Source organism: Ochotona princeps, chromosome 11 (genome assembly GCF_030435755.1).
Source record: "Ochotona princeps isolate mOchPri1 chromosome 11, mOchPri1.hap1, whole genome shotgun sequence".
NCBI classification, from domain to species: domain Eukaryota; kingdom Metazoa; phylum Chordata; class Mammalia; order Lagomorpha; family Ochotonidae; genus Ochotona; species Ochotona princeps.
Genome location: NC_080842.1, coordinates 64754217 through 64766354, shown reverse-complemented (window position 1 = coordinate 64766354; position 12138 = coordinate 64754217). Strand labels below are relative to the sequence as shown.

The following is a 12138-nucleotide window of genomic DNA, read 5'->3' as shown; positions in this document are numbered from 1 at the left end:
AAATGATGCTACTCATACCCAACCACACAACCTGGCATTTCTGCTCCTCCCATTAGAAGCCAGCTAGTAGGCCACTGCCGCCTTAGTCACCACAATAAAAAAGTGTCTCAAAGTCTTGGTAAGTGTCCCTGGGGAGTAAACTCCCTGTTGGTTGGGACCCTGTACCCTATCACTTTGGCCATCTTCTTGACCCTCTAGGTCTTGCCCTTCCAGGGTGTCACATTAAGCATCGCATTGCCACCTCCCTCGCCATGCAGTGCCTTGTCACCAGCTGACACACAGATGTTTGTTCCACAAATTTGCGCAAGATAAGACAGGCAGAAATGTGTGTTTAGAGAACAGGCTACCACCAGCAATGAGATTTATTTTCAGAAACTTCACTATGGAAAAATCAGACAGCTGAAGACTCCCTAGACAGGAGTGCATCATTTCCTTGGTGCTCCATGCTGCAGGACTAGCTCATTTGACAGTAATTTTATAACAGAAAAAGAGCATGTGAGGGTCGCAGACACTTTCCCAGAAGAGGAATTGGAAGCCAGGTCTTCCATAGCTGGAGTTGGAGGTGTGTTTAATACACCTCCAATTCAGCATGGCAAGAAGTTGGAAACTGTGTGTTTACCATAGGGTTTTTCTTTAAAAACTTGCTTATACCTTAAAATACCAGAAGTCAACATAAGGCCATCAGGTAGAGCAGAAATATGGTCCCAAAGGCATTACAGAGTACTGCCTTATAAATATATGCTTAATATTAATAGTATCACTCACTTACAAATGTGTGTCTCATAAGCCTTTACATTTGTATGTATTAAGTCATTTATTATCAGAAAAACATTGGCTACTTCAAGGTCATGGTCATGAAGTTGAATTTCAACCCCAGTCCAGATATGCAGTTTTCCCATGGCAGAAGCAGGTGGAACCGTCCCATCGCTGCCCACTACATAAGGTAGCTGCACCCTCACCCTGTGCCTGTAAGTGGCACAGGCTCTTTGTGTGCCAAAGCCCCAAAGTGTGCCAAGTTCTGGAGAGCTTCTTCCTTACGTTCACTCCAAAGGAGGCCCTAAAGCAAACTCCGACTGTAAGGAAGGAAACTGGCCTGTCCATTAACACTGCCCAGTAGACATCCTGGGACTCCTACCTGCAGGCAGTGCAAGCACCTGAAACCCTCTCAGACTTCTACAGCCAGCCAAGAAAGCACCCTGTGCTACTCCTGCCAGAGTGGCTGCTGCCAGTCTCACACAACAAAGACATTCTGCAATAGAGTAAACCAAACTGTTATTTTAAAAACAGTTTTTTAAAGAAGTATTTGTTTACTTTTTAAAGGCTGAGTTTACAAGAAGACAGAAAGAGGGAGAGGCAGAGAGGTCTCCCCATCGGTTGGTCTATTCCACAAATGGCCACAACAGCCAGGGCTGACCCAGACCAAAACCAGGAGCCAGGAGCTTCATCTGGGTCTCTTACATAGTCACAAGGGCCTGAGTATCTGGGCCACACTCCACTGCTTTCCAAGGAGCATTAGCAGAGAACTGGATCAGAAGTAGAGCATCCAGGACTCGAACTGGCACTCACATGGGATTCTGGAGTCCCAGGTGGCAGCTTAACCAGCTTAACACCTACCCCATCTTAGCTTTTAGACAAGTACCCCAGCAGCCTGACTGCTGATGGCTAACAGTGGTAGAAAAGTACATTTCTGTTCGGTTTCAAAGGACCTGAAAGGTGGTGACAGGAGGAAGCGTGTTAGGGTCCAGACAGCCCCAGCAGACAGACTGACTCACACTGCAATTTTACCCTCAGCAGATTCACCCAGTGTTGTTTACGTGATCCAATTAAAGCTGTAAGAGCCAGCAGGCATTTCACGGGATCCCTAACAGCTCTGAGAATGCTGACGGCAGTGACATTTTAGAGAGAGAAATGCCAGGGCACGCATCGCAGAGATCGACATTTGACACTGCACATTGTTGGTGATAATCATTCCACATTTGCTTGCCTTCTACTTGTTTGGAATGTTTTTGCTTTTGTTTTTGTTTTGAGACCATGTTAGCACACCTTTATGGTCAGGACTGCCTGGCTTTGCCTTGTGGGAATAAGGGCCATAGTGGGCTTATTTTATTTATTTGCAATGGGGAACAATTAATGCCTGCGCAGAAACATGAGGCGAGTGGGAGCTATAGGGTTACTTCCTCTGGTAATACACTCGGCTGAGCAGCGGCAGGTGAACACAGAGTCTCGGGGTAGGCGTCTGGATGTGGCTGGAGTAGACGTAGGAGGCAAACGCTGAGAAAGAACGAGGGATGAACTTGAGATCCTGATGTACCTTTGGGAGAGCCCAGAAGATGCCCATGACTCCCGCTGTTGCTCGGACACCTTGGAGATGACCCGTGCCCACTAGCATGCCTGGATGGTTCAAAAAGGTGTGGTATGGGCTGGCATCTGTGCTCAGCTGCTCCTCCTTCCTCCTGATCATCGTGGCCCTGGCCGTGCCCCACTGGCTGAGTGGGAAGATCCTTTGTCAGACTGGAGTGGACCTGGTCAACGCCACGGACCCAGAGCTGGTCAAATTCATTGGAGACATTTACTACGGGCTCTTCCGAGGGTGTAAGGTGCGGCAGTGCGGGCTCGGGGGACGCCAGTCCCAGTTCACCAGTGAGTATCGTGGGGCTGAGAAACCTGGTACAGATGCTTCTGCACAGTGCCAGGGCACTTATGTCTGAAGGTGGAATGTGGCTGCTGCCTCGGTGTGAGGCAGCCTGTCCAAGCCCACAGTAAGCTGGGCTTCTTATTCTACACCCAAACTAGCCGACCTGCCTGCCTCCCTTCCTGTAGCCTCTCTTTTCCTAAAGAGGTGTGTAGAAGCATTGGAAATGGGAAATTCCCTAGCTTCGTAGTTCACCTCTACTAATAATAACTATGAAATACTCCCCAGTGCCACTGCCCTTCACATGGTTTCTGTCTTTTAAGCTGCACAGTAAAATGATGGAGGAGGAATTATCAGTTTTGCAGAGAAATAGACTGAAGTTCAGAGAGGTCACTTAATGTGCCTGAGGTCACCCAGGCAGGAAACAACAGGGTTGGACTCCAGGCCCAGGCCATGTGACTCACATCTTCTCAGCCACAGCCATATGCAGGTGCAGAGAAGAACCTTCTAGAAGCACAGCAATTGCTTTTGTGGACAGAAATGTGACATACAAGCTTTCTAAGAAGAAGCAAAGGGGCCATGCTCCTGGATTCTAGAATCAAACTCTTTGAAGCCCAGCTTTGCTGTTTGCTGGCGGGAGACTCAGGCCAGGCACTTGACAGCTCTTTGGGAACTTGAGTAGCACAGACCTTGGCCCACGCTCAGTCTCCCTTCAGAGCTGCTCGAGGTGTATGCTCCTGCCAGAGAGGCAGAAATCCAAGGCGGGCTTAGGTTAAAGACAGGGTAATATTCTGCAAGTCTTTAGAATGCCACAGTTAGATCCCTAGTGAGGACCGTGTTCTCCGAAGCCATAATGCATCAGCTCTACACTAACACGAAGGGACAAGGCGTTGCATTCATTTCTTGGGTTCAATATCTCAGAATTTCAGTAGTTTTTAGAAACCTGGCCAAGGTAAACATTTTACTAAGCATATAAAGAGATAAAGCTGGAACTGTTGATAAATATAATACAAATGGTCATCATGCATAAACATGAAGAAAATATGTATTTGTTGTGTCTATTCAAGAAAAAAAAAATCTTGGGGCATCTTTATATTTATGCAACAATTAACCTGGACTCTGACTATTGGAAAAATAGCCCCATCAAAAAAATAATAAGAGCAGAAAATGCACACATATAAATAAGGAAATAAAACTAAAGGAAGTGTAACCAACCCCTGAAGGTAATACTTGTTTCCAAACTGGATCTCTTAGTTGTCAGTGATGCCTGTGGACCCAATGGTAAGACTTGAACGGGGGTGTGATGTTTAAAGGGAAGTCCCAAATCAGGGTCTACTCATGACAAGACTCTGGGCATGCTGTGTTCAGAGACTTACCCGCCTTCCCCCGTGTGGACAGCTGAGAGTCGGTCAGCCCTGTCCCATGTCCCATTTGGAGGAACTCAATAGACACAGCATCCATCTGGATTTAGAGTCGGGTCTCTGAAGCACCGTATGACCTGAGAAGCATCCAGGGTGTTTGAGTAACAGCTGTGGAGTAGAACAGTATTTGTGAAAGTTTTGTCACCTGGGGCTCTGGGGCTGTCCCTTGAAAAAACGTTAGAAACCTTTATACACAGAACCCTGGACTTCATTGTCTTTGAAAGCTGTCACAGACTGCCCCAGCCCAGGCTCTCCTGGCTGTAGCTCCTTTCTGCTGCAGAGGGTTGGGGACCCCCAGGGTATTACATCATCCCCACTGCCCTTCTGGCCCCTTCTCTCCAGCACAGTCTAACCAGAGGCAGCTGAAGAGCCAGCACAGCTCTCCATTTCTAGCTTGGAGTTAGGATGTACCCATGTGGCCGCTTAGGATCCGCTAGGATCTTATGAAGCTCACTTCACTGATGAGAACATTGAGGATTTGAGAAATCACTATAGGAAATTATTTCTGTAAAAGCATGCAGCACAGTTGGGTCATTACAGTTTTTAGTTCTCTAGTTCCCTCCCTACTTCCATCCCATAGATATCCCCCAGGGCCTGGGACCAGGTACTTACTTCAATATCATGCTCTCCTGATGAGCCTTGCTGAGGCACAGAGAACTCCAGCCTTCTCTGGGATCAGAAGCAAATTATCTAATTGGCTTTAGTGCTGACTGAATAATAAGCAGTCCTGGTATTTAAATGAGATAATCCTCATACCTACAAAAAAAATTCACATTTGGTGCAGGCATTTGACCTAGCAGTTAATGGCCCACAGGGACACCAATTTTGAGTCTCTGGATTTAATACCTGCCTCTGTTTATGACTCCAGCTTCCTGCTAATGAAAACCCTACATGGCCAAATAATTTATAATAATTAGGTTTCTGCCACTTACGTGGGACACCTAGATTGAGGTCCTACATGCTAGGTTCAGTCTCAGCCCAGGCTTGGCTGTCCCAGGACTTGAACAATGGATCAAATGGATCAATGTCTGACTCTAAAAAAGATCCAAACTCAAAATAAGATCTCTGGAATTCACGCTACTCTGTGATTGGAACTTCAAACCTCTGCTTCTCTAGTTTTTCAGATTTCTCTAATTAGTAGAGCAGTTAAGACAGGACTCCTGGTTGTGGAACCTTAGCAAAACCACGGCCTTCTCCAAGCAGCAGTGGAAAAGGGTTGGACACCAGAAGGAGAAGAAAGAATGTGTTGTTTATCACTATAGACCGTATGTTCTTCTGGCTGTGGATTTCAAGCTTAAAACTTAAGCCTAATTGTTACATCAGAGACACAAAAGCTCCTAGGATTGGGTACAAATATGAAAGACAATGGGCAGCAGCTTTCCTGGGGCAGCATCATGGGACAGGACCTAGTGTCAAGTGACCTTCCAAAAAACAAGTAGAAAGGAGTGATGCATTCAGTGTCCCAAGGAAAGAGTTGAATCTTCATGAAGTAGCTCACAAGCAGGCAACAAATGAGATTTCAGTCCATCGGTAGACCCTCAGGCCTCAGATACAGCCTTTGACAATAAAGGGTTTTGTTGCTTGTTTTTAATACAATTAATCCAGTCCTGTTTTGGAAGCTGAAAATGGGGTATTCATCATTTTCCCTTTCCACATCTCACCATGTACCATAAATTCCTCCCTTCTCCAATTATCTTAATATGATGATTTGTTGATTTTCTATTAAATCAGATCTGGATATGGGTTCATATCATAATGTGGGTATAATCAGTTCTTTGTAATAGTCACATTGTGTGGTTGGACCTTTATTAAGTCAACCACCTATGTAGGTTTTCCCCAACTCTATTGTGTTATAAGGAGTAACCAATATACACAGTTTTGAGCACATGAAAAACTGCATGTAAATACCTAGAAATAACGTTGCTATTATAGATATTACCAATAAGGTTGGAGGCATGAACAAGACTTGAAGTGCCTCATCCCTATGTTGTCATCTATGTGGTGTATTCATAATATTTTGACCTTTGCCAGTCCCATATGCAGGTGCTTATTTGAAAAGTTTGGTGAGGATTACTAAGGTAGTTGTCCTAAGAAGTGCATGATCAAGGAAGAGATGATGGGGGCCTGTGTTGAGGTGTGTAGAGGTAAGCCTCCGCCTGTGATGCTGGCACCCAACATGGGTGCCAGTTTGAGTCCCAGCTGCTTCACTTCCAATCCAGCCCCCTATTAATGTGCCTGAGAAAGCAGCGCCCGCCATCCAGATGGGAGACCTGGATGAAGCTCCTAGGTTTGTCCAGCCTGGCCCTTGCAATCGCAGCCATTTGGGGACCCTTAGGTGATAGAACATCTCTCTGATCCTCTCTCTCTGTAGCTCTGCCTTTCAAATAAATAAATCTTTAACTTAAAAATGGAAAAGTTTGAAACAATTAGGTAATCAGGCATAAATTACCATGTCTGGAACAAAAAGGGGCTGAGTGTATGAAAAGGGAAGTGAGTGGGGGAAGGATCTAAGGGTCAAGGGGGTGGGATGAAAGCAAGGGAAGAATGCACACAGGGAGATGAACTCCTGGGAAAGGAGCTGGCCTTCCAGGGTCAAGTTTCCCAGGCTGATGAGATAACCTTCTGGAGACAAAACAAATGGAAACACAACAGTGGAAAGAACGACAACGTAAGTATGGAGTGAAGATACCATAACAGCAAGTAAGTCAAAATTCCTTCTTGGGCTTGGATATATGATCCTTGGTGAATGAAGGCAGGCAGAGGCACAGAGAACCAGCAACTGGACCAGAGGGGAAGGAGTTAGAAGGGTGAGAGGAGAATCTGCAAAGTGTTGAATCCTGGCCCAGAGAAAAGGCAAACATAGGGCAAGTCATCTGTATCAAATGACGCAGCAGACAGGACGGTGCTCAAAAGACAGACCTCTTAACCATGAGGCATCTGGCAGAACGCATGGATTCACCTAAGAAGAAAATTACGTATGCTATTCTCAGGAGTTCTTCAATTTCCACCATTTAAAATTCTCCATTCTTATCTATTGAAAATACTGACCTGACCTGAAACTATATACCAGAAAGTCAATAAGATTACTTTTAAAGTTGCCTTATCCAAGATAAGAAGTCTTGATGTCTCCAGCCTTGACAGTGAAAGGAATTAATACAATCTACTTTATAAAATCTACAGTGCTTAACATGAGCAGTATTCAGATGATAGGCAGTAAAAGCATATCTCTTTTAATTCATTCACAGATATTCCTGTCTTTTCTTGTACTGATGAAGAAACTGAGGGTCTTAGAGGTTACATGAATTTGACAGGTCACAGAGAAAAACAGTAATAGCAGCAACTGTGGCCACCATTTCCAAGAAGTGATTGCCTAGGCAATACCTGAAATATTCTATCATGTTCACGCTCACAACTGGTGGCAAATACAGAAAAACACAAATTAGCATCACATTGGAGAACTCTGCCACATTCATATGGCTTATCATTATTTTAAAGTTTTAGAGTGAACACTTAACCTAGTCAGTAAGAGTTTGATTCCCACATCGGAGTTACTGGTAAACTTCTATTTTAGCTTTGACTCCAACTTCCTGCTACTGCATACCTTAGGAAGCAACAGTGATGGCTCAGGTCGCTGGGTTCTTAAATTGAGTTTCCAGCTCCCAGGTTCAGACCCAGCCCAGCCCCAGCCACGGCAGTGTTTATTGAGTAAACCAGCAGGATTCTGTCTTCTCCCCAGCCTCTTAAATAGATAAACATTCTTAAAAGATTTATTTATTATTTATTATTTATTTATTTATTTATTTATTTATTTATGGAAAGGCAGATATACAGAGAGAATGAGATTCAAAGACAAAGAGAATCTGTCCGCTGCTTCACTCCCCAAGTGGCTGCAACAGCCAGAGCTACGCCAATCAGAAGTCATGAGCCAGGAGCTTCTTTGGGGTCTCCCACGCAGGTTCAGGGTCCTAAGGCTTTGAGCTGTCCTTGACTGCTTTCCCAGGCCACAAGCAGAGAGCTGGATGGGAAGTGGGGCAACTGGGATCACAGTGTGTGCAAGGTGAGGATTTAGCCACTAGACTATCGCACTGGGCCTGATAAGTAAACATTTTTAAATAGTGTTATGCGATAGGAGAATTAAGTGTCCACGCATGGGGGTTTGCATGTATCACTGCACATTAGAGCTGTGAGGTCAGGGACACTACATGTAAATTCTGTGTCTACTCCAACGAAGAGAATATCTTTGGCCACCTGACATGTGGCAGCCCTGGGGGCCATGTATTCATCTCAAGGTATCTTCTGGTTTTCAAAAACCCATTTCCTGCTGCCTAGCCCTCAGGCCCGTCCTGCCAGAGCTTCCAAGAGAGCAAGTGTGAGCTTTGGGAGAGTTGGCCAAGCTCTGAGGCTGAAGTGCTTCCTGTGTCTTCTCTCCCCAGTCTTCCCTCACCTGGTGAAGGAACTCAACACGGGCCTCCACGTGACAATTCTGCTGCTTCTCTTCCTGGCCTTGGCCCTGGCTCTGGTCAGCATGGGCTTTGCCATTCTGAACATGATTCAGGTCCCCTACCGGGCAGTGAATGGCCCAGGGGGCATCTGCCTGTGGAATGTCCTGGCAGGTAAGGAAGCTCCCTGGGGAAGAAAAATCAAGTCATACCATCACCAAGCTGGGCTGTGTGCAGGTGGAAAGAAGTCGGGAAGAAACAAAAATGCCCTGCCTGGGCCTTCACTTCCCAGGTCCAACCTAGGCATTGATGACCTGGGTACCAAAAACTGCAAAGTGTCACCACAGAAAACCATAGAGTACATGACTGGCTGAGAACTTTAAGCCTCAGGAAACTTTAAGTCTCAGGATCGGAGGAGACAGGAGGTACAGAGAGGTGGGCATCACGAGAGTGGGTGAGGACCTGGCGCTGCTGCTGCAGCCAGACAGGACCTCCACTGTGACAGAAGACAAGGCAGCAGGAGGCAGGGAGCCACCTGTGTGCTCGGCCTGGGGAAGTGTGCCATCTAGCCGTGGATGAGTGCAATGACATGGCCCCCCATCCTCACCTGCCCAGACACCACCCCTGGACCTCACCCTTCTACCACCTGCTGCTTCCTAAGCACCTGCTCCTGCCAAGCATGGCCTGGAGACTGGGTGGTGTTTCACCCACACCTCATGACTTTCTGGTAGCAGATATTTTAGACCCATGTTCACAAACTAAGAGCCTGAGGCTGGCAGAAGTTCCAAGATCACATCGCCACAAGTGGCAAGGATGGGATTCCAGCCCAAGAATACTGAGTCTAAGCCATTGTTAGTTCATTAATCCACAGTATCACTGATTATCATTGTCACCTACGTTTTTAAGCCAAAACCTGAAACAAAGGGGGTGTGTGTGTGTGTGTGTGTGAGAGAGAGCGAGAGAGAGAGAGAGAGAGAGAGAGAAAGAGAGAGAGAGAGACTGTGTGAGTGTGTGTGTATGCTCACTGGGAGTATATTGATGTCATAGTTGGTCAAATAATATTTATGACAAAATAATGAGCAAAAAATGAAATCAATAAAATGAAGGTTGTCTCAGAAAAGACTTAGAATGGTACCCACATGATAATAATTTCTTTGTCTTATACAAAATGGTACTAAGGAATAAGATTAAGTAGTGTTATGTGAGCATGAATTACAAGGTAACATAATGAGGAAGTCAGTTTTCTGTAGTTGCCTAGGTTTGCAAACAGCAGCTGTTTTACAGAACTATTTACTTGCATGGCCTGCCATCCCTCAGACTTCCGGTATCTTGTATATTTCAGCATGAATCCTCCTAGTGGCTGGCTGGAAAGAAATGTACTAAAATGTTCCATGTTTATGCCTAGCTGTTAGAGCAAAAGTATCTTTGACTTTTCATGTTTATGATTTTCACTGGGATACAACTTTTATTCCAAAAAAAGTGCAGTATAAGAAAGCCCAGCAAATGTGTTCTGTAAAATGTGAGAGAACACAGCACATCAACATGTTAAGCAACAGACAGGAAATCCGTGAGTTTCCACAACCTTCCAAGTTTTCTCCTTCCAAGACCTCTTTTCTCTACAACCCTTTGCCATCCTTAAAAGAGAGAGAGGAACACCTCAGCCACATCCAGGAGTGAAACCCCAGCCTGCATAATGTGGTTTCCTCTAGTTCCCTATACAGCTCTCACATTCTACATGACAATCCCGACACCCTTACAAACTGTCCTTCTGCAAAGGGGAATCCCTCAGAAACAATGGAACAGGGACAGGGAACAAAGGGAGAAGGAGCCAGATTAAAAATGGATCTGGTTGAAAATTTGTTTCATTGTTCCACACAACCCTCCCTCTTGCCCCTCACGCTGCATAGGTTAACCTGCAGCTGTTAAACACAAATTGAAATTTGTGTCCCTTGAGTAATTTCTTAAAATTATCTCAAGTTTGTTGTACACGCTGTGCAAGTACCCTTGCATCATTACCACCTACAAAAAAGGAGCCAAAAATGAGCATACCCTTTCTGGGTTTCAGGTGGAGTCCTGGCCTTGGCCATCGTCAGCTTCATGGCCGAGGTAAAATTTCACGACCTGACGGAGCGAATCGCTAACTTTCAGGAGCGGCTCTTTCAGTTCGTGGTGGTGGAGGAACAGTACGAAGAGTCCTTTTGGATCTGCGTGGCTAGTGCCTCAGCCCACGCTGCAAACCTGGTCGTGGTGGCCATCAGTCAAATTCCCCTCCCTAAGATCACGACCAAAATTGAAGAGGCCACAGTCACGGCCGAGGACATCTTATATTAACAGCCTTCTTCTGCCCGCCCCCTTTCTTAAGCCAGCTCTGCGGTGGGATGGAGACCTTCTAGCCCATGATGTTCCTGTTCTTGGCAGGAAGATGAAAAATGTGGAGGAACTGGGGCAGGGGCACAGGGAGTGGAACGGAAGGGAAAAGCTTTCCTGGGATCCCTGGCATCACTATACTTGCCCGAGGACTTGGGAGTTGAGAGCTGACACTTGCTAGCTCAATGTGACATGGGGCCATTCCCCGAATGCCTGCTGCTCAGCTTCCTCATCTGTCAGATGGGATTGTTATGAGGTTTAAATGGGTGATGACATTACCAGCCTTTGTATTCTGAAGAGAAACAGAAGTTCTAAATTAACTGTTCGTGGGTATCCCAGGGGAATTGATTCCAGGCCCCGTCAAGGATACCAAAATCCCAGCCTCTCAGATCCTTAATATCAGATAGCATAGTACTTATGTTTATATACAACTGATGCATACCTTTCTGTATCCTTTAAACCACCTCTAGATTAAGTATTACATGTAATTATGCCATGTAAAAAGCTGTTGTGCTATATTATTTAGGAATCAATACGGGAAAAGAGTTTGGATATGTTCAGTATGGATATAATTTTTTTTCAAATATTCCCATTTTATATTTCCAAGGATGTGGAACACATGGACGTAGGTGACCAAGGGTTATCCTGCAAATGGCCGTGGACTCCTGACCTACCCCACATAGTCTTTTGGAGAGAAATGCAAAGAGGCATAGAATTAGCTCTCCAATTTTCAGAAATATCCACTCCATCCACCTGACACAGGAATTAAACGGCAATAGTAACATTAGGTAGGAAAGCGAGTACCAACTATGCTGGACACTTTCCGAAGGATTTTACATGAAATAACTCAGTAGGTTCCCACTACAAAGTCACATGGAAAGCCCCATGCTAGCTTCATTTTGCAGATGAAGAGACCAAAGCAGAAAGAGCGTGGATAACTTGCTGAGATCAGGAACTAAGTCTGTAAAGTCTGGAGTCACTCTGCTGATGTGCTCCTTGATGCACACACAGTGTGACGTAACAGGACAAAGCGTTCAGTGGGGCAGGTGTACAGCACTGAGAAAGGCACTAGATCTTTGGGACGGGATGTGCTATTAAAGTGCCACACGGTCAACACTTGATCTGAACTTTGAAAGATGAGTGGACTTTTTCCAGGGGTAATAGAGCAAGGTTGGAAAAGGGCATTCCAGGGAGAGGAAGCTGGGTAGGAACAGGGCATGAAATTACAAACAGGACCGAAGGGCATGTGAATCTACAGAGACGAGAATGTTGCTGCAAT

General features: G+C 45.6%; 1 protein-coding gene across 1 annotated transcript; it reads left to right on the top strand.

Moving 5' to 3' along the window:
* The first annotated feature begins 2327 nt into the window (after positions 1–2327).
* CLRN2 (clarin 2) lies at positions 2328–11194 on the top strand. Its single transcript, XM_004579196.2, has 3 exons — positions 2328–2640; positions 8487–8666; positions 10558–11194. The coding sequence occupies exons 1-3, from the start codon at positions 2388–2390 to the stop codon at positions 10821–10823; spliced, it is 699 nt and encodes a 232-aa protein (XP_004579253.2). The 5' UTR covers positions 2328–2387; the 3' UTR covers positions 10824–11194.
* The last annotated feature ends 944 nt before the right edge of the window (positions 11195–12138 follow it).